The sequence below is a fragment of the Vidua macroura genome, chromosome 8 (assembly GCF_024509145.1).
Source record: "Vidua macroura isolate BioBank_ID:100142 chromosome 8, ASM2450914v1, whole genome shotgun sequence".
Taxonomy (NCBI): domain Eukaryota; kingdom Metazoa; phylum Chordata; class Aves; order Passeriformes; family Viduidae; genus Vidua; species Vidua macroura.
Window position 1 is genome coordinate 26,725,920 of NC_071578.1, and position 23,167 is coordinate 26,749,086.

Below are 23,167 nucleotides of genomic sequence, written 5' to 3' on the forward strand. Positions count from 1 at the left end.
GTCCAAGACAAGTACCTGTGACATCCTCCTATAAAGGATAGATAAAATGCACTCCTGGCTCAGATTAGTGGGCCTCTGCAGCAGCAACAGGAAATCCTAGGCAAGAGGATGCAATCCTGGGCATTTTCTGCCACCCATGTTCCCTCAAGAATTACAGCCACTGTAACATAGCAGGTGCAGCCTGCCAAGCCCCACATGCTGAGGTTGAAATCTTTTCAGTCTCTTCCTGTAGGACACCTGACACTACGACTATTTCAGCTGCCTCACTCTCTCTTCTAACATACTTTCTGAAAGTATTTCTGGAAGACCAGAATTGACAACACTGAAAACAAACAGGCACACCCATGTTTCACAAGGCCTCTCAAAGCTTTTATCCCCAAGAACAAGTCACATCAAACCTTTCTTTCCCTGTTCTCAGTTCCCCCCTGACACTGCCTGGCCCCCTGTGATTGTGTTCAGCTGCCAAAGCCTATCAAGCCAATCTATTCAGAGCAAGTCCAGGATCTCCCTTCCAGTTGCAACTGGAAGCACAACATCCCATAGCCAGGGTTTAGATGAACCCACCCACATGCCTATTCATGTATCACACACCTATTTTTCAAAGATGCAAAGATTTCTTTAAGGTGGGCAATGCTCTCCTAAGAAAAGCTAGGATAAGAGGTTATAAAAAGAAATGCAACATAAAGCAGCACAGTGCAATACGTGAAGCAGCACAAAAGCCTCAAAACTCTCACAGTCTGCTGAATGAACAGGCTGAAGGGAGATGTAGAGAAAAGCACATTCCAATGCTGTGGAAGTTTTTCCCATTATCTGTGGATACAGGCATCAGATGTTAGTGGCTGTTAGATTTGCATGCTGCATTCAAGGCAAAAAGCAGAGAGAAGAGAACACACAACTTGCACTACAGTTGGGGAACAGAAGACAAAGGTCACAGCTCAGTAGTCTCTCTCCATCCTTCCCCTGCAGGGAATCTGTATTTGAGACCAATACTTTCTACCAGTTTCTAGACTAAAATCTTCTAAATTCTGAAATGGTGGCTTTAAAACTACACAATATTATTTTTCAAGTAACACTTAAAAATTTTATTTGCTACCAGTTTTGCACAAAACCAGCTGCAGACAGAATGGATGAAACAGCATGAAAGTATTACCAACTTTAGTCTGCAACACTTAAGAATAATTGTGAAATCACAGGAACAGATCTTTTTAGTCATATTATCAGGGCTTTGCAATTCACATTTCTATGAAAAGTTTCACATAGGCTTCAGAAGATAAAAGACACTGGCAATTCTCTTGAGAAGGAAAATACAGTGCCTCTGTCTCAAGACACACTGATGCTCATAAACATTGAAAATATTGTTTGAAGGCTAGCAACTTCTGCTCTTCCAAGATCATTAAAATAACCATAGAAATATCTTGGCTCTGTTGTCTCCTGCTCCAAGTAATAATATAAAGGAATAAGAGTACTTTGGGAGTTGAACACCAAAACACAAACAAATACTCAAAGCACAAACAACCTCTGTTCAGGAAAAGGGGGAAAACACAACAACACCAAGACCAACACAGTTACTTTCTATGCATTATGTATGCTGCTTGTGGAGGCATAAAAATGAGGGTTTAATATAAAGTTTTAAAATGAAAGAGCAACTTACAAAGAACAACAAGCCCAGGAAACAGGAAAAAAAATTTGATATGAGGAAGAATCCAAGTAATAAACAAATTACTTCAGAAAATAAATTTATTTTTAAGATGGGAAATGAGCAAGATGCATTTCTCTCTCCTGTTTCTGGCTACATATGCACCTACATATTTACACAGCATAGGTCAAACCCTGAAAACTATGACCTAACCTTTAACATTATCTGCTCTAGCAGGAAACTTTGCTTTGTTCTTAGGCACAATGTTTTTAAGTGCCATAAAGTAACCAAATGAGCATTTAAAGTCTGGAATATCAGATCTCAACCCATAAAATGAATACATAAGTTACAGCTATTCAAAAACTGACATTTAACCTCAGATGTCTACCAAGCTGTCAAATTCTGATATTCTCTTTCCTTTGGGTAACACTTCCTCTCTTTTAAAGTTGACATATAAATAGTGGCTGCTGTGCTTTGCTGACTGCCACAGACTATACAGTATCACTTATCTGGTGACACATTATGGCACTGGACTCTGTCATAGCTGTCAAGACTTCAACCTTTTCTTTATGCTTCTTTGAAAACAACATAATAATAGTGTGAGACAATTTCTTCCCAAAACAGAGGCAGGCCAGCAATTGCACAGCTTAGCTCTGATGCAGAATACTTAACTATAAAGGTCACTTCTACTCTGAAATCCTACTTTTCCTTCTTCTTACCTTCCTAATAATGTACCAGAGTATGCTTTCTTTTCTATAGTATTTCTATGCATGAGTTTTACTCGATCTCCACTAATGAAAAATGTCAATATTTAGAGGTGCTACTGCCCAAAAGTGTTCTCTTTGACTTCTGATTATTCTTACATGTGAATGAGTGAAAGAGTGTTGGGTGCCATGAGGACCCCACAACTACAAATATATGATCACTGAGAGTTCACAGACCTTGTCAAGAACTCCTAACTCAGCATTGCTCTCTATCAAATGGCTACATCCATGTAACTAAAGTTTACCCTGTCTGCCCATACACTCTTCCTGTAGGTAACATTCCTTTGAAGTTTCTATGAAAAAGAACACCTGCAAACCCCTGGCTGCTTGGCCCTCACAGCCTCTTTTGACCACTCACCCAGCACACCATCATAGGTGCAGCTTTGTAGACCCACCACTGTCACTACATATTCTCAGCTATGCTGAGTGCAACACAGAGCCTGGTGTTACCTGTGACAGTCTTTTCAGATTTTGAAAGCAGCAAAAAAGGAACACTCAGTCATGGAAAGTAAAAGAATTCCAGGACATGAGTGCTGACAACATAGCTACATCTGGCAGACATCCCAGGATGCAAATGCCAACCTGGAGAACCTAGCATCAGCAGAGAGAACACCTGGTCACAGAACTGAGGGAAGATTTATTTAGAAGGCAACTCCCTTCAGGAAGCAGTGACTTGTACTGATGTAAAATCCAGCATATTTAGAGTGACATTGCACATTCTACATATTTGATGCTGCTGAAAGAGGAATGTGTTCATTCTATCCATTCGAACACGTGCACACACCCACACACCACATTTCATCAGTTCCCATGTTCATCTGACAATTTCCTGAGATCCTTCATCTTGCTGATTCTACAGAAAAATAATCTGGAGGTAGGGATAGTCTGCCCCTGCAGCAATAAGTTGAAGCAGCCTAGCCAAAAGTTATGCTTTATTAGAAGTGTGCAGAGTGGGTGTTAAGTGAAAAAGAATCAGTCATGACCCTTGCCAATGTGCTACAAAGGCAACTTGATTGCAACTCTTCTCACTGAAAAAACAGGAATGTTCTAGTCAGAATGAAGTTGTTAAAACAAGCACCTCACTTGGAAGTAAATCTGCTAGTACAGGAATGTCTGTATGAATTCACTAATGTGCTTTTAATTGTGTACAACTTTTTCAAGGCTACAACTCTGCAAACATTAAGAGAAAGGACTAAGTTTCCATTTTAAAAGGAACTAACATTTGTTTTATAACTTAAGGAATTCTAAAACATGAAATGGTTGTCAACAAGTTTTCATAAAGGAAAATACATTTAAGTACCGTAGCAATTTTGGTTTTAAACAATTGATCAGTTTATCCTTTCCTTATCATGCACTTCTGTCCTTTGCAGCTTTCTTCAGTATTTGAAACAAAAACAAAAATACAGTGTTGACTTTATCAGTGCTCCAGCCATGCAAAATACATCGGAATTAAATACATGCAGGGTTATAACCTCAGGGAAAAGTATGTGGAGTCAGAGTTGCAAAGCATGACTTGCTTTTAACCAAAGAAATAATTTGGCAACTCCATCACTATTTTCACTGGAGTGACTGATTAAATGAACAGGACTTAGGGCTCCAATTCCTAAGATGCAAATGGCTCAGCCAGCCGTAGCAGAGGTATGAGCTCTTGGCCAAACTTGCAGTGCAATTTAGCAAAATGAACATTTATCCTGCAGCAAAAAGGCCTGACTAAACATGGCTGTAAGTAATGGCCTCTTGTCACTATAAAGCAGTCCTCCAAAATGCAGCGGACGAATGCCTGACAGCCTAATAAGAAGGATCTGAGGTAGCATGGGGTGATAGTGATGGTAGAGAGTTTAAATCTAAATCTGACAGCTCATCAAAGCAAACAAACTGCACATAGGGTGCACAAATTTGGACAGCTCCATCTATCACACAGGAAGGCACAGCCATCATGCCAACAGGCAGCCAGCATGCTAAGACAGCAATGGCTTAATGCTTTCAATTTGTTTGGTTTTATATGCCCATATTAACTTTTGTGGCAGGACAAGGACCAATTGAATCACGTTCTTAAGGATGAAGAGGAAAATCAGAGTGCTTCCTTCAGACTGTGTGTCTGTTATTTTCTAATTCTAATGGATTTTGACCTTCTGTCTTTTTCCTTCACAGCTGCCATAATGCCTCATGCTGTCAGTGATCTGAACCATCTACAGTTACTACACTGAACTTACCAGTAACAAGTTTCCAAATTATTTCAATATAAGATACCATATGGTTAGAGGTGATAATGCTGAACTAAATAACTGGACAAGCCAAATAACTTGTGTGTATTCTATTTAGAGTAGGTTCATTCTCCTAATTTCAGGAATTTGTTTTTTCTTTTTTCTTCTTCGCTATCTTCAATTTGTCTCAAATAAAATATCTATTTATAGTTCTATAGGGTATTTTGAGGCACATTAAATACTTCACAGCTGAAAACATTGTCCTTGAAGGTATTTTAAAAATATGTGGATGTGGTGCTTAAGGACATGGTTTAGTGGTGGACTTTAGTACTTTAGTAGTGGCAGTGCTGTGTTAATGTTGGATTAACATTTAAATGCCTGAGTGTGCTCAAACAATCACAACATGTGGCTGCTCCTTTATCACACTGTTTTCATTCTCTTGTCCTTCCAGATTACTTATTTCCTTGTTCTCCTGTCTCATCCAGAAGTCCCCTGCTTTCTGCATACTGCTTAACACTAAAACACTAAAACATGGTGAAGTCTAAATCCATGACTAGAAATCTGCAGTGCCAATAAAACAACAAAGTCACAGGTTATGACATTGAAGTCCTTTACCTGAAATAACCAACCTCAGACTAGCAATCTGTACTCCCTTTCTTTTTCTAATCCTTGTCATAGGTGCCTTTCAACATTACAGAATCCTAAGAGAAGACTTTCTCAATCTGATATTTGGAACAGCTGGGGAAAAACAACAAAAAGGCCCATGCCTCAGTTCTTACTGAGTGACTTTAAAAACTAATATATTTAAATTAAGCACCCAAGACAAGCTTCACTATGTAGTACTCTCTACAAAGCCTCTCTTTCTGCACAGGGAGAAGATCAATTCTACTTAAAGACATTGTGCAACAACTATCAGTGTACTCATACCCAGACAGAGACACCAGGCTGCAGCCCGGTAACTCATGTGCCTCTGTAAAACATTCTCATCATAATGTCAAATACTGTACATATTAACAAGACTGAAACACAGAAGAAATGTGGGGTGGAGGGTGTGGTGTGTGTGCAATCTAGTTCCCATTTTATCACATCAATGAATTTCCAAAACTGCAGGAAAGAATACTCTCATCTACCTCTTCCAGTTCCCTTACAAAACTAATTCAGTAGAAAACACACTTAGCTGTCAAATCCATCCCATTTATTGAGTGCTTGTCTGATTAGAAACAAAAGGAAGGACAAAGTAATCTTTGGAGGAAAGAAGAAAGAAACCGTAACACTGGATTATGCAGAGAAGAATCTTATTTGAGAATAAGAATGCTTCTGACATTTATCAAAACCACAAACTGACACTTCAAAAGGAAAAAAGAAGACAGCTTACAAGGCAGAGGTTAATTTGGTTATGTTTAATTTTTTTCCCCCCAAAGGCAAATTCACGTCTTCTGCCAATCCAACTCTGGAATAATCTCTCAGGTGTATCATCTTTAACAACTGCTGCTTTGTTCTCAAAGCTTTTCAACATTCTAAATAAAATCTGAGAGAAGAATGTGTGTTTATTTTTCAATCTCCTCTTAATGGTTTTAGAAGCCCAGTTTATACTTCTAAGAACTGGAAATGTAACCTCAGTCATTTTCACTACCCTTCAGGCCACCAATAGCCCTATGCTGCTGCAGAGTGATTCTGTCATGGCTAGAAGCATCACAGTCATTTCCAAAGCAGTGGCAGAGTCCTGGGATGAAAAGTCAAATACCACTTTCTAAGTACTTTCAAATTATTCTAGGGAAGTAGAGCAGTGGAGAGGACAATGACCTTGTCTCTACAGAAGAGCTGTAACATGAGGGGAAGATAAAGTACCTTTCTGATAGAAGTTACCAGTGAAAGTGATCTGTTTCCAGGCTTATTCAAAACTTTAATCTCTCTCCATACAGTAATAGGGGAAAAACATTTACTACTGCTATGATTTCTAAAACATTTTTAAACAACAGTGTAGAAGTATTTGAAAGCCTTCATATACTAAATACATTCCACAACCACTTTTGAAACCTTGGCACAAAAAGCTTCATGAGACAACACAGCTGTTACCCTTATGAAAACTGTATTTTCTTTAACATGCCAAAACACCAAACCAAAACAAAAAAAAATTCAAGCACAGGCAGAAGGAAAAAAAAAAGGGATCTAGTAAAGACAAAACTATACCACTGCAGATTTTAACCAATCTATAGACCATTTTTTGCTTGACTGTCAGTATTACACAGGCTCAAAATGACCAATAATTAAAGAAAAATATCCAGTAATTCCTATTTTATTGGCCAAATAAGACCCTCAGACCATCTTGAGGGTACACACCTTGCCACCTTTGTAAAGCTGCTCTTTAAAGAATGCATGGCAGCAGTAACAAACTCTCCAAGGAAGCCATGTAAGCAAATTCATTTTTTCAGACAAAAAGGAAGGAGGATAAAACCCAGGAATATAGCTACAGTCCACTTCATTTATACTCCATAGTCATCCTAAAAAATGGCAATGCCTCTTTATCACTTCCCTACCTACATGTACACCTTTTCAGTGAGTATTTCTCTTGAAAGCTTTGACCATCAGGGTCTGTTTTGTGGGGATTTTGTATTCTAACTGCTCAATACATTATAAATAAAATCTAAAAAAAAAATCCAAAAGTGCTAAGCAGCTAAGCAAAGCCCCCCACAACAAAAAGAAACTTCTCTTAGTCATTTGGGATACATAGGTGAGCACAGATAAATGGTGACTTACACATAATATAAGTGAAGTAAAGAAATTTATTCAACAGTCCTCTGACCCCAAAACAAAACAAAGCAAATATCAGAAGGCAGCCTTTAAACCCAGATTTTTAGGGGTCTTATCTTTTGTTTTTCAAAGAGGAATGTTCTCAATACAGTGAAAAAAAGAAAGAGACACAGAATGTGTCTTTGCATAGATCTTTATTAAAGCACTGAGTATCCACAAGCACTTGAGACACAGTATAATTCTATTTCTGCACCTGCTATGTGCAGCTATCCCTTCCCTGATAATTCCAACTCAACAGTCATTGTGACAGTGCTTACAAAACACCACTTAAAAATACTCCACTGTTCTGCAAAGACAGTACCGAAAACTAAGAATAAGCCTGTAATTCAATGCTCTTTCTCCTCTACAATGCCTAGTTTCTAATGTTTTGAATGTGTACAAGATGCATATTCCCCCACCACAGAAAAGCTCACCTTTTGTTCAATATGGGAATAAATTCTTTTCTGTTGCTGTGAGAAGAAAACCCTTCATGGCACACTCAAAAGACCTTTTCAGTTTAGATTTTAAAAAGGTAATCTGATGTAATGAAAATTGCTTGAAAACATGTGGACTAAAGTAAAATCCAACAAGGAGCAATGGATAAGCTATTTTCAGCCTTGGGACATTCTGTTTCTGGCTTAAAAGCCTACATTTGTAGTGCTGACATCTCTATACAATGCTCACTTCTGTTAGTACTGTCCAGACAATTATAAAAATGATTTATCAAAAACCCAGTCACCAGAACAATTTGGTACTTCAAAATTCCTTCTATTCCAGTTTCACTGATTACAGCAATCGCTTTTTCAAGCAGGTCATTCAAACAACAAAACAAACAGGAAAGACTGTCATGGTTTGTAAGACCTATGAGGAGACAGGAGTGGGGTGAAACCTTATTAGAACATAAGGATTTCCCAAGATATCCACATACTTAACGGTAGCAGTATTCTGTGTTTGGTCTTTTTCAAATGAATGAAAATCTAAAGCTCAACCATAATCCAATTAAACTATACTGCATTTGCATCATCTTCACATGCTGCATTTATAGTGCTTTTTTTAGATTAAAGCTTGATAAAACAGTAAAAAAAATGGAACCTTAACTTCCAAAATTACCCAGGTAATTTGAAAATTTTCTCAAGTTAATTTTGAGGTTTTTAAAGATAAGACTATACACCCACAAAAGACAGTGTGGTTCTGTGGCTGGCTGCAATTCTGCAATTTGAAGTAGAGTATTTCATTGACAAGACAGTTCTTAGTTTTATTCAGTTATCTCAAAATGCAACCAATTCTTCTTAGAGAGGAAAAAGATACACTGCCAATATTTGCATTTCTGATTTTTTTTTGCTCAGTTCTCTATCATTTAGTTTGCTCTACTGTAACTCAATTACTTGTATCTAACATTTTCTGAAAGTAGCAAGTTCAGCCCAAACATGCTAGTATGTTAGGTAGTAGCATACATTTAAATGAGAAACTACACTTTGGCCAAAAACTGCACTAAGCACATTCTGTAGATATTCTCCCAGGTTTTACAGGTTTGCACCACAATCAGCAACACACATTTGCTAGGTGTTGCAGTGAAATACATTTGTGTTCTTCTATTTACTTTAATTATTCTAAAGTGCAAAGCATTGACTAACAAGACTCATTGTAACCAGCTCCATCACTCCTCACTTTCAGAATATTCTCTAATATTCTGGAACCTGCACACAACACCTGCAGTAGAAAAAGTGGTATTTTAGAAAGTGTGTGTGCATATACCCATATAAATACTGCTAGGCCAAAATTAAAATGGCGAGAATTTGTGAAAACAAAAACCAATTTCTAGTACAAGAGTTACCTTCAATTTTGCAAGAAAAGGAAGCCAGACTTTTGGAAGATCAAAATGTAAATAATATGGGTGTGTGGTATTTTTGGAAAATAGAAAGAGTTGTATTTATAGATCAATTTCTTTACATATTTATCTTACTGCTTAGTTTATGTGGTTTTAAATTACATTTATGGAAAATTTAAAAAAGGCATTAAGTGAAATTCTAAAAACTTCCGAATAGAGACTTGCATGTAAAAGTAGATGGTAACAAAGTCTCACATGCCAACTTTTCTGGACTTCTAAAAGGATCCAGCATGCAGTAGCATCCATCATGTAAGTTTTAGTGGAAAGAAGGGAGAAATGGAATTCCTTTTCTAATCTTGTATCGAAACTAGTTACAGATGTAATTCGAAGACAACTATTTTTAAAGAGTATAGAAAAATAGCAATATATTCCTTCAGTTTGACATGTGATTTTGTTTTCTTGCTACATGGCTTTTAATCAGATTTTAGAATAAGCTGAGGTTGTGCCACAAAAAAACACCAACTGCTAACAGTCAGTTTTGAAGCTAAAGCCAGTGGTCTCTCACTTGACTGGAAAAGGAGATAGGAGGAGAGAGAAAGTAGTCTGGTAAATTCTTTCCTCATGCTGAAGGTTCTTCACTGTAATTAAGTTTAAAGAAGGGAAGAGACTGGTCTTTTTAGACACCACTATCATTTTTCTTTTAATCTCATAGAAAAATCCAAAGGTAAAAGTTATACAGCTTCTTTTGTAATACAAAAGAATTCCCTGAATGCTGAATTTACATGGGAATCAACAGCAAATATGCAATTACCTGCCTTTAAATAGACTGCTTGGCTTCAACAGCTTTCCCAAAAGACAAAAAGGCCACAAGGCATCCATACACAGGCACTGCAGACACAGACACAGTTTTCTCTATACTAGAAGCAAATCTAACAGTTGGAAACTGAGCATCACACAGTGGAGAGTGTCTTTGTAAAGACACTGATAGCATATCCCCTCTAAGAATTCCTACTTGAGTCAAGTAGGCACCAAGGGTTTAGAGAGAGCCTGGAAAAGCAAATTTTGAAAGGCATAAGTGCCTCAAGTGATTCAAGCATTTAAAATGTCAACGACCTTTAGTATTTTTGCCTCTTAGAAAAGTCTATTTTATAGATGCCATACCTTCCTGTCAGCAACATCTCATACTGCACACTATGCAACAACAGGCCCTGCATGACAAGGCCACTTGTCTCAACTCTCAGCTTCAATCCAGCCAAGCCATAAGAATGTAAAAATGGACAATAGTTCCATGTACAACAGAAATACAATAGAATGAAAGCACATCAGCAAAGGATTCCTAGGAAAGTCTAATAGCAAGAAGCACAAGTAATCAGCAGCACTTCCTCATTTGCAGTAATCAGCATCAGAAATTCCCAGAGTCCACCAAAATATCTCTGTGGGTGTCAATGAGATCTTTCTAACACCAATTTCTCCAGATTCCTTCAAAACCTGATGTGAGGCCATAGCATCCTCTAGCTTCCCTGACAAGGAGTTCCACAGCATTCAGTATCTCAGTAACTACTTTTGTCTGCTGTTGAAACCCTTGCCTGCTAAAAATGCTCATCTGGTACAGCTTAACTGCTGTACTAGAAGAATGGACAGTCATTTCCTCTTCACCCTCTCTTACATTTCTTTTGTTATACCCATTGCTCATGCCCCTCAACTAACATGAAAAGGTGAAATGATCCTAACTTATTTAGACATTTCTCATATGGAAACTACTACATACCTTTGCATCACTCCTGACTCCTCTCCCTGTATCTTCTCCATTTTCTAAACTTTCCACCAAGATGATCAAAGACTCCAGACAAACAAAATATAGTTATGGATCCACTGTATTGTACCTGCAAGAGGTATTGTGATCCATTTGTCAGACCAGCAGCTCAGAGACAATCATTGCCTATGCCACACAAATTTACCTAAATTCAATCTCTGCCCTATGCCATTTTCAGATTTAAACACTCCTCTGTTCCTGAAAGGGCAGGACAGATGCAAGCAATAAGAGGGAGAGTTCATTGACAAGAATTACGCTTAAGCGCTAAGAGACTTTAAAGCAATACAATAAAAACAAAGCATGTCCAGCACAAGGAGGCCCAATCTAAAGCAGCAGACCATGTGATTCTCTTAAATTATAGAGCCCTACTATTCCCTTTAGATAAAGTTGCTGTTGTCACAGGTTACTCTAAGGCATAAGTCCTGAATGACCTAAGTAGACTTTTTATTTCACGCACTTGGGAAAAAGAAAATTAACTTCGTTTTATCTGGAAGTGGAATGGCAAATCTAGAAGAAAGAAAAATTAAAACTATTACAGTACATAGCACTGTTCAGCAAAAGCATGTAATTAATACCCAGCCCATCATCACTCCCAGAAATAAAGCTCATCTATAATACACTGTTGGTTCCAATACAACTGCATCCATAATGGTTTCCTCACATTTCCTTTTCTGCCTTTTCTGTTGCTTACTCCTTCCTGGCTTCTAGGTAACTTCCGGGAAAAGAGATGCAAGGATGACTTCTAAGTGACAAGAATTTTGCACATACAAAGAAAAATATTAGCACTAACTTTAATCCACTAAGCAATAGCCTGAAGAAATCCTAAGCACGTATGCCAATATCAACAGACAGATGGCCAAACAAATTAATACAACACTATGGAAATTCTGTAGAGAACAGCAAAAAGTCAGATATCTGAAGTAAACAGCCACCAAGATCTTTACGTTCACTGTTCTATGAACAAGTTCTATGTTCTATATACAAGTTCTATGAAATTGTCAAAAAAAAAAAACAGAAAGGAATCCAAACATCCCACTTCACTGTACAAAAGGGAATTATACTTCCACACATTAACTGAATTCAAGAGACTCTTTTGGAAAGTGTGAGGGCTCCCTCTTCTGACAACACTTAGACCAAACTGCAGAATTTGCAGGCTGAGTTCCGGAAAAAAAATCTTGGCTAACATACATGGTATTTATTTCCTATTAGTTAAGAAAGCTGAGAGTGTTTTCATCCTAAGGGAAAATAAACCTAAGGCAAATAAACTAGTAATTATTGTTATAGGAAAATTTACTTGAATCTTACAAAGTACTGTTTAAAAACAATTCATATTTTGACAGTATAACTTGCAAGGAACTACTTAAAATAGGAAGCCCAATGCAAGACTGATATGACAGTATTTAGGAGATTAATAGATAAGGTGAGCTGTGCCCATAATCAGAAGATAAAGTAACAAAAGGCACTTTATAATCAAATGAAGACCTACTGAAGTAATATCTGAATAATCCTCAAAACAGACACCACTAGATTTACAGACACAGCTCCCTTCTAAATCAGACTACAAAATCCCTGGAAGTCAATAGTGCCCAATGATATAAATACATACCTGACAATCACAGACTCTGTTTTAATCTTCTTCTTTTAATATATATTTGTAACCACATCTCCTTCTATTGAGCTGCTGCCGTTCCCTTTGGGCTAATTACTCAGGCCAGCTTTCCTTTTAACCAACCCCCTCAACCTTGGCTGGACAAACCTGAAACAGCTCCTCTGTACCCTCAAAATCATAGGATAAACCAGAAAATACACAGGCTAGTGGTAAGTCCTTAATCATTAACTCATAAATACAATAAATTCAAAAGCTCTGCAGCTCACTACAGCCAGTCATTTCCTCAGAGGATGTCAACTTTCACACAAGAGCTGCTCACTTAAACAGACTGCAAGCATTCTTTGAAAGCAGATGCCTTGTTTATTTACAAAACTTGCTAAGTTCACACATCCCTTAATAATGGGAAAATTCAAGCATTTCTCTGCAAAATCAATCCCCTCACATGTCCTGTTCACTAAATCAGTATATTCGACACAGAAAGCCAGGGCTTGCTTTTGCTCCAAGAGGCAATTCTGTCACAAGCTCTTCACTGTTTCTTATTTAAAATACTGCTGCACACTCTTTTAATGTGGCTGAAAATCTGTGTATGAAACAGATCACCACCCTTCATCTGAGAACCACACAAATCATCATTCCCAGGATACAGAAATTTCCTTTTCATCCTCATGAAAGATTGAAGCCTGAGCTCTAGTTTATTTCCCTATTGTTCCCTCTCCTCTGGAGACAGCTGCTATTACTTACGCTCTCTGGCTGATGATCTCTGAATCTAATCACCCACAGTTTCCAAAATCCCAAATGCACACTGTGAACACATCAGGACAAGCTCAGTTGTGCTTGTAGCAATATGATGCAAATCTGGTACACTCCTGAGTCAGATTTTTAACTGAAGAGCACTCATACCTTAAAACATTCTAAGTATGTATACTTCAGTAACACATGAGTGAGCTCAACAGGCCAAGTTAATTTCGCTTAGCAGGACAGTCAATCGGAGCAGGGACTGACTGTCCACAGCCTCTACCATGGAGCCATGTCAGCCACCCCAGGGATGACAGGGGGGAGCACTAGATCTGCAAGATGGATGAGCACAGCAGCTCTCGTGGCTTGCAAGTATGATACCACTGGGATTTTTACAGGTGCCTTTTGTCAGTAGTAATAATATTGTGCTGCATGCAAAAGAAAATTCACTCTGTGAAAGAGCAGTCCCCACACACATGGACAGGCAACAGAGAGAACAGAACAGCTCCTCTGATCACATGGCCTCAGCAGACACCTATTTACATACATAACAAAATTCACTTCAAATCAAATTTAGTTTCCACTGAGTCTTAATAGAGCTTAGCAAACCCCTCCCAAGAAAACAAGTATGTGTGTTTTAGAAGTACTTCTGAAGTACTGAAGAAAAATACAACAATTTCTACTGCATCTCATTTAACCTTTCATTACACCTTAATTAACATCATTTCTACTTGTCAATCAGGATGTACATTAATATTAGTCCAACTTGCATTTGCGACCTACTATTAATTTATCTTTTCCATTCTCCCCAAGAAAGTACTAACACCTAATACTTGAAACTATAAAACCCATCCCAGTCTTTCAAAGGCTCTACAGTTTAAATTCACCATCTCACTAAATAGCAAAATTTTCCTGCTATACCAGCAAAGCACAGCCTATACAAACACCACTGCAATATAATATTAAAGTTTTACAAAAAAGAAAAAAAAGACCAACACTTTTTAAAACAAAAAAAAAAAAACATTACACTGGAAATATTAATGCAATTTTGTAATAAATCTGGTTGTCATAAAACAGGAAAAGGGCATTTCTCACCTTACCTTCAGGAAGTTTAGAGATTATTGAAGAACCCAAGTTACATGTATAAACTTTAAAATTAAGTCAGTTTATAAAGTATAATTATTGTTTCAGCTGAAGTTACCAGCTAAATAGCTGCTCACTTAGATATCTGACAACTGGAAACATTTACTCTTGAAAATGGAAATAAAGCCAAAAGCATTGAGACATGTAGGCAAAATAGTGACATTTATATTACTTTTCTTCCTATTTTAAATCAACTTGTTTTACCTTCTCACAGAAGTCAGTAAGAGCTGTGAAGTCCCATTTCTTGGAATAAGCAACGTTGTACCTCAATATGGCCTCCTAAGGAAGAAGCACAACAAAAAAGAGCTAATTATTAATGGAAGAAAAACCATTTTAGGAAATTTCCTTGTTGAAGGAACAGCACCATCTGGTGGCTAAAACCTGCCGCAGAGCCTACCAAAATCCGTAACACTTAATTTGCTCTATTAATAGAGAGCAAGTCCTTGATATTGAACCCTCTCTTTTGGGATTAGCAACAAATAAGCTTCATTCTATGGGGTTTTTTCTCCTAACACAAAATAAGACAAGGCATATCTCCCAACAAACAACACAAATGTTCCCCATCCCATGCTTGCTCTTGTTAACAGTACTAATAAAAGTTATTTAAGGTATAAAAGCAATATAGCACAAGTTGTACCAGTTTGGAAACTTAAGGAATCAGAACCACAGCAAATTAAATAGGCCCTTTACAACAATACCACCCTTAAAAAATTCACAAGAAAAAAATGAGAAATAAAATAATGTCAAGGAAAGTCTCCTCAGTTGCTGGGGAAACTCTTATTTGTTCATTTAAAGTTTCTCTATTATGCCTTTTGCATCCTCCTCCTACCATGCCTTTCAGGTATAACCTAAATTACATTATTCTTCACCAAAAAAACATAACAGCAACTGTAAGCTGCTCCAGTATTCATGCTACTGTACAACTTTATGCCAATATAACTGTAAATTTGTCAAGAGTCTCCAAAATCTACAGATTTTTGTCAGCAGCTTGAATTGTGATTTTAGTGGAGTGAACTGATGCGAAGAGTCACTATTTCCAACTCTCTCACCTGTGCATTCCCAACCATCTGGCTACACAAAATTCTCATGCTATGTTTACCACAGACTAGTATATACTGCTGGACAAACACAGTTTTGTGTAGACTTTAAAATAGCAATTCATTTAAATAATCTGAATAAATTCATTGGTAACAGTACTCATTAAGGACCTTCATTCTTTAAGAAATCCCTTGAACAGCAGAGACTTTTTCATAATTTATTTTTCTAAGTCATTAAACAAATAGAACCAAGCCAGAATCACTGGCAGTATATAGACAACCTGAATGTATTTACATGCATATAGACTTGATTTCAAACTGACAGGCTTACCTTCAAATCATGTGAGCAGGTAAATTTGTTGAGTAAGGCAGTTTGGATTAGTTCCCATCGACTTCCAGCAGTTCTATCTCCATTCTTTAAAGTAAAAGCCCAAAACAAAGACAAATTAAATTATTCAAAACAGAAAGACACATTTACTGTCATTTGTAAAGTTGGTAATGAAAAGACTGAGTGTATTTAATAGAGGCTATAAGAATTCTTTGTTTCTGAGTCAAGTATCAATAATCATTATAGAGTTTTTACTACAGAACACACTTGCTGATTATATTCACCCTAGTCTGAAATATTTCAGTGGGTATGTTTAAGTCTCCAGCAGTGACAAGAAATACCAGGCCAACAAAGCATGTGCAGGGCTAATATCTGCAATTGTTTTAGCAGAACAACAATCAGATACACCTCACTATCAGCAATATTATAATCAAACTGTGCTTACAAATTCATCCACTGTTGAAATTGCAATTTGATTCACACACACAATATATATATATATATAAGTAAATAAATATATCATTTATAAGGAGTTCAAGTTTACACTCCATATAGGTATAGAAATATATATATCATCAAAACATTGGCTAAGTAAAATAATTACCAGGAAAAAAAAAAGTCTTCTGCTCTGTCTGAAGCATCATGACCCAAAATCCAGTTTTTCAGACTTGATTTTCTAATTCCATAGTCAGTCTGACAATTGAGCAAATGCAGTAAACTGAAAGCTCATCTATGTGGAAAGATACTTATTTAATCACACAACTGTAAATACTAAATCTTACCTCATCCTCTACAGGGTATAAATTTTGTTCTGAGCAGGGCATTTTAACATGCTTGTTGTCCCATAAATCTTTGTAGTGAGTTGGAAAAGGTTTAGGTACCTCTCCTTCCCTCAGAAGATCTACCTGTAACACAGAAGGACAGGGGACAAAAAAAAAAAAAAAATCAGACCCTACTTTCAAGTTTTTAAGTGGAAGAAATAAAAAGTAAGCAAAAACACAGTTTAAAAAGCTCTCATCTACAGCCATCCTTTTTGGAAAGGGGAAAGCTACAAACTGACCACATGATAGGTACTCAGAAAAAAATCCATCTGTTAATCTTACATTATATTTGTTGAAAAGAATGCCATCTTAACACACTCAAATAAAGGCAATATATTCAATTACTATATATCCAATCACTAGCTAAAGATTTCCTCATTTATCAATTTAAGTATCTACATATTTTCATCCAAGTATTTTCAAAACAAAGTTACAAATGTAACCATAGTCATGTACAGAAATAGTATTTTTAACCTAATACTGAAAGGGATGAGGAATCATAGCTAGAGCAAAGTCTCACGTTTAGTCCACAGAACATCAGAAAAGTAAAAATAAAGAACACCACGTTTTTAAAGACTTAATTTTCTATTCAGCCCTTTAGCAGTACTAAGTCTCTCAGAATAAGTATTTAAACTCAATGTGCCTTTCTTTTGGTTGGGATTTATCCATCACCCCACAGTTTTCTGGTCACGTTTTGTTTCAACAATAATTGGATTGCATACTACTCCAAAGAATTAAAGGAAAACTTATTAGATTTGATATAAAATGCAGTGGCAAAATTGCAAGAAACTCTGCTTCCTTCTTTCTCTTTTCCATATCTTGACTATCTTGAGCCTCTTGTATGTCTTGAGCCCAAACCAGAATCACATTAAAATGAAAACATAGCATGAAAATATTGGGAGTACAATTTTACTTGTAGAATTTACGACTCAGTCAAGGAAGCACTCACAACCCCCCACAAAACAAAAATACTTGCCCCTAACAAGACTGAGGCAGCAAAACCCTGCTTTTCATCTGGATCTCAATATCCTAATTCTATGCACCAGAAGAGCCAATTTTCAGGAAATCAGTTGCCCCAGTCCACTTGCAAGGAATGGCAAGACAGGTGGCATGTCACATTACTGAACACTAGAGGCAGAAGTTTGGCTCGAGGCACTGCAGTGCATCACTGTACCCTGACAGTCACGGTGTGGGTGGCCGAGGGTCGCAGGTGAGGCAGACGGGCTCCACACGCCGGCATCCTCCTCATCTCTTCAATCGGGGTTCCAAACCATTTCTTGTTGGTTGGCAGAGGAGGTGGTGTATATTTAGCAACCTTCCTTCCTGGCCTCTGGGGTTTGAATTCACACTTTTCTTTCCTGCTGTTAAAATACAACGCATTGAAACATTTTATTTCCACTGAAAAAATTGATGGGCAAATACACAAACTTCCACCCCAGGATGACAATGACAGCAGTCAGTTTATTTGCCAGCCTTTGCTGCAGCCTCAGACCAAAGATTTATTTGGGGAGAATTCCCACCACCACCAACCTTCCCCTCCCCAGGACACACAAGTACATGTCTACCAAAACACTCTCCTCTACAGGCTGACAAAACCCTTCAGAGAACTGCAGTGGGTCAGCAAAGCAGGGTATTCCTCTGCAGAGCCATGCTCTTTCCCAACAGGATCTGTTTCTCCACGGACAATGCCCCGGTAAAGATGTGCAAAACTTTCTTGCCCTACTTGAAGGACTTGAGTCGAGTCAAAGAATTGCATGCTATACCAAAATACAGAGTCCTTTTGTTTCTGTTCACCCCTTAGACACTTATTCACCTTCTCAGCTCCCACTGATAACTAAGGTCTTTAGAGCAGAGATTATGCTTTTGTCCTTCCACAACAGTCGGCATGCAAAGTCCTGTGTAACGCTCAGGGCTCCTGTTTCCATTGCTGCAGTGTGATCACCATTCCTTCTCTCTCCCAAATTATGAATAGAGCCAAACAAAACAAACAAACAAAAAACCACCCAAACCCAAAAACATCAACAAAAAACCCCAAAGATCTCTACAACTGCTCTCAAAAGTGAATTTTCCCGTGTCTATGTCAGTTAAAGCATCAATAGCATTGATAGTTCAACAAAATAGATTCACTATTTTTGACAGATCAAACTAATAAGAATTCTAAGAATTGCACTGGACAAACATATACTTCAAAAACCCCACAAATAGCCCCTTTAAAAATACATTATTTCAATCTTAAATCAATTGTCTTTGTATGCTAAAATACATTTTGCAAAACTCTTTATACAATCCAGCCTCTGAAATTCTATCACCAAAGAGGAAATTTCCAAGCACAAAAAAAACTGATGAAGAGGCAGATAGAACACTACCTTTTCTCCTCAACTTTAGGTATCCTCATGAAGTGAGAAGTGATTTTGGAGTCTCTCTTCACACCCTGTTTTGCACCTTTGCATTCCGATGATGGAGCAGGAGATATCCCAGGTGCCTTTGTATGCAGAGTGTCCTCTTTAACAGAATTATCTACTTCCTCAAAGCTTTCACAGCCCTTGGCAGAAAAACGTGATTTCCTTGACTCCAATTCAGCATCCCCATACTGAATTCTAAAAGATTTGTTTATGGGTTTTGACATATTAATCTCCACTCGTTCATCCAGAAAGGGACTTGTTTCTTCATCAGCCTCTGATCCATGGCAGCTATTTTTAGAATTATCCACATCCATCGGTGACTCTGGTTCACTTTCTTTCTCAAAAGCAGGCGAGTCCCCTGAACTGCTCTGACATTTGCTGAGTTTCCCAGGACCTCCAAGATCAGATATACAGGCATCACAACCAGCATCTGAAAGTGGACTTTCTGGAACTACATCCCCTTCCTCTCGCTCACCCGTTAAACAGACAGAATTGCAACTCTTCAGCTCCTGTGAATTGCATGAAGCCACTTGTCCATCTGTCTCGATGTCTTTTGAAGAAGGTTTTGAATTTCCTGTTTTTGAAGTCCGACCTGCTGATAACTTCCTCTGAGTCCAAGTGGCACTGCTTTCTTCAGAGCCTCTCTGCTTGCCGGTTTTGTGCATCTGATCAATGTTGGCATTTTTAAAGAGGTCTGCAGACTGCAGCCCCTTCACAGGATCTGTATCTAAGACTGCATCTTTTTCCTCAGCTTCCCAGTTACACATGCTGCCTGTCTGAGGCAAATTTACTTGCTTTGCACCAACTTCCACGGATATTTTTGCATAATTTTGCTGACAAGTATTCTCTAGCTTTTTCACATCATGCTCACAAAAGTTCTCTTTTTTAATGGAAGTCATCTTAGGATTTGCTTCAGTATTGTTATTAATTTTGCTGTGCAAGCTGTGGAAAAGTAAGGGAATTCAACGTCTTATTTCCAAATGAAATTTCTGTGCATATTTTTTTAAGGAACAATGATAAACAAACAACAGAAAGTACAGATTTTTATTCATTCTACTCTGTAAGTGAACACTACCAGAAGCAACAGGTTTTCCTGCACTGAGGACTGTAGCTCACTAGCAACCTATTTCCATTTAAAGGCTCCAAAGGATGATCGATCAGCTGCTTACCTCAGGAATCTATTCCAGTCATTCATTATCCTTATCTTAAATCTAAACATTATGAGGCTATTACTTAGCTATTTTCTCCAGATGAAAAAAAAAAATTGGAAGTTGTGATAAAGTCCTCCATAACTTTTATTTTTATCCATTAAATACAATGAGCAAGGAAATCAATGGTATTATGGCCATTCCCTCAGAGCTACAAATTCATCAAAGAAGAGGCCACAGCAGTCCATAGTCTCCTATTACTTCCTTACTTTTATAAGCAGCCCATGACTTCAAAAAAACTCCATACAAAAGCTCAAGTGTAAAATATATTTCAAGCTGATAATAAAAATTAAAAGATAAATTAAATCAGGAAGTTTTTAAGAGAAAAATAACCTGATTTGCCTTCATGTAAGGCAGGGCAGGATAGAAATATGTCCTAATGATAACACAGGGAAATGAATTGAGTTTTGTATGACCAGATGACAGAAAGTCATTTCATATTTACATACTTTATGTGTCACATAATTTATGTGTCAGTGTATTGATAAAGAAATTACTTAGAGGACACATGAATATTAAAAAAAACCCTGACTAGTCTTGGTGAATACACCACTCTGAATTGTATCTTCTCCTGAATGTATTGTTACAACACTGTATCCTCCCAATGCAAACTGAGGACACTAAACTCTGTATGTCTGGTCACTGCCCAGCTTCCCATTTACACTAAATAAGAAAATATACAATTCCCACACCATCCTAAATTCAGCCCTTGGACATTATTTTAATAGACTATAGATTCCTGAAGGCATTCACTTTCTCCATGAATGGTAACAGAGCCTCTTCTAAAAGACCACTCAGGATAAGGAGAGATGATAGCTTGGAGCTGCATCCACAGGGTGATTATTTGAAAACAAAGGATCTTAGAGGGCTTTATTTCACGATAATTTAACTTCCCGTGTATGCATTTATTCCTGCAAATTTTGATGAACAAAAACGAGATTTATGATACTGCTGCCATCTCAATTACTCTTTAAAGGTACTGACAATATCTATTGCCAACTTGAGAAATTAAATCTAACACAAAGACAAAAATTAAAATTGTGATGTTAACTGCAACAGAAAGGCACACAAAATGTTTACACAACAAATCGGCTTCTTAAAGTTGCCTAGGCTCTAATCTGTCAGCAGGGATGGAGAAGGGCATAGAAGAGCAATACTCTAAAGGGAATTTAAAAAAAACTAAAATAATTCATTCCCTCCTGAAGAATCCCCTTGACACCTTTGATTTAGTGGAACCCGTATGCCTGTAATTAGCCCTGCATACTTCTGTATTAATCACTAGCACAAGTCCTCCCAGCTATTTTTAGCACTGCTATGGACTTGGATCTCTATTTATTAGCAAACACCAAAGAAAAATAAACCAGCACATTTACAACTGCAACTACAGAAAAATAATATCTGATGTTCCTCTGCACCAGACAGCTAAACCCTCTGGAGTATAACTTTAAGGCAGCAGTGCAAGCACTGCTCCTGACAGACCACCGAAAAGATCAAACTTTACGTGGTATCATTCAGCAGCAAAAATTTGTAACATCTTTCATAAAAAAAACTTCAATGCACATTTGGCTGTAATTAAACCAAGCTGCACATGTTTAAACTACAACTGCAGTCCAATGAGACAAACCAAAACAGATTTTTGTCTGTAAATTAACAACAGTGAGTTGGTCGCAGGACTTTAAGTGCAAATCTGCAACTGCTAGTGCCCTGTGTCAAACAAAATGAAAGCAGAACTTGACCAAAGACAGTCTGATTTTACGACTAAATTGATCAAGTGTTTGGCTGCCACTGGAAGCAACAGTCTCACTTTGCCTTTCTTTGCTACAGGTTCCCATCTTTTGCTTTGCAGGAGCAGATGTATTAATTCACCTAAACAGTGGCATGCTTCAGGAATCTATGTCAGCGGTAAGTTTGGGCTTGGGTGTTTCAAGAGGATGGGAGGGGGACTAGTTACTTTCACTACAAACAGCTATCTGTTACTCAAGAGGATGTGCCAAGGTAAGGAAAGCAGCACAAATGGGGCTGCCTCCATTTAGCCAGCTGTACTGGCAACTTCTAGCTCCCACCAGACCCCCTCAAAGAACACACCTTCTGAACAAGTTTATCTTGTGCTTTTTACCTTTTGGACTCCGTTGTCTTGGGTCCTTTATTCTCCAACCAACTGGTAATTGTCCGCTGTTTACAAACTGAAAAGCACAGTTCATTGTTACTACATGAAACATGATAAAACTGCAGCATCATTGCACATGAAAAAGGTAACTTGTACTGGGTGAAGATAAAAACATCTCCAATTAAGCCTTCATTAGCATCTCTACTATAGGGAGCATCCAGACATTAGCAGTATTAAAACTACATGTGATGCAATATTTAATTTGCATCAGTCAGCAGCTGTAGGTTTTAAAATAATCTTTATAAATTCCAGGCATGGTGTGTGGTGGGATTTGTTTCATCCAACCTTTTTTTAAATATCGTTAAAACGTTAAAAATAAACAGTGAATGTGTAGAATTCAAAGAAAATACCAAAGTAACTTGAACTTTCTAGCTCTCATCATTACCTTTAGTCACCACCACAGTGAGCACCAAAAACTTCTGCTGAATTTTGGAATGAAGAGGCAACATGACATAACTTAAAATCAAAAAAGAACAAACAACAAGGCATCTTTCAGGACCCATCCAAGAACTTTATTTGTACGTAACATACTGTGAAACATAAGGTTCAATAAAAGCATAGCACACCCTATAAGTGACTCAGAAAAGGACTTTTTCCTTTCTCCTCCATCCATTAACAGTTTGAAAAGCTTTTCAAGACTTACTTTCCTTAACAGCAACAAAATGAAGGACACAATTTCTTC

The 23,167-nt window shown here is 37.6% G+C and overlaps 1 protein-coding gene across 3 annotated transcripts in view; it reads right to left on the reverse strand.

Moving 5' to 3' along the window:
* Nucleotides 1-23,167, reverse strand: part of PARG (poly(ADP-ribose) glycohydrolase) — a 59,539-nt gene that overhangs the window by 33,825 nt on the left and 2,547 nt on the right. For 2 of the 3 annotated variants that reach the window (XM_053984134.1, XM_053984132.1), the window contains exons 2-7: nucleotides 22,435-22,501; nucleotides 19,075-20,052; nucleotides 17,883-18,069; nucleotides 16,670-16,792; nucleotides 15,891-15,974; nucleotides 14,727-14,801 (exon numbers count right to left, since the gene is read on the reverse strand). In XM_053984134.1, coding sequence (XP_053840109.1) covers nucleotides 14,727-14,801; nucleotides 15,891-15,974; nucleotides 16,670-16,792; nucleotides 17,883-18,069; nucleotides 19,075-20,052; nucleotides 22,435-22,501 — 1,514 coding nt within the window. Of the gene's footprint in view, nucleotides 1-14,726; nucleotides 14,802-15,890; nucleotides 15,975-16,669; nucleotides 16,793-17,882; nucleotides 18,070-19,074; nucleotides 20,053-22,434; nucleotides 22,502-22,870; nucleotides 22,889-23,167 lie in introns of those variants that run through there. The other variant, XM_053984135.1, reaches the window with a different exon arrangement.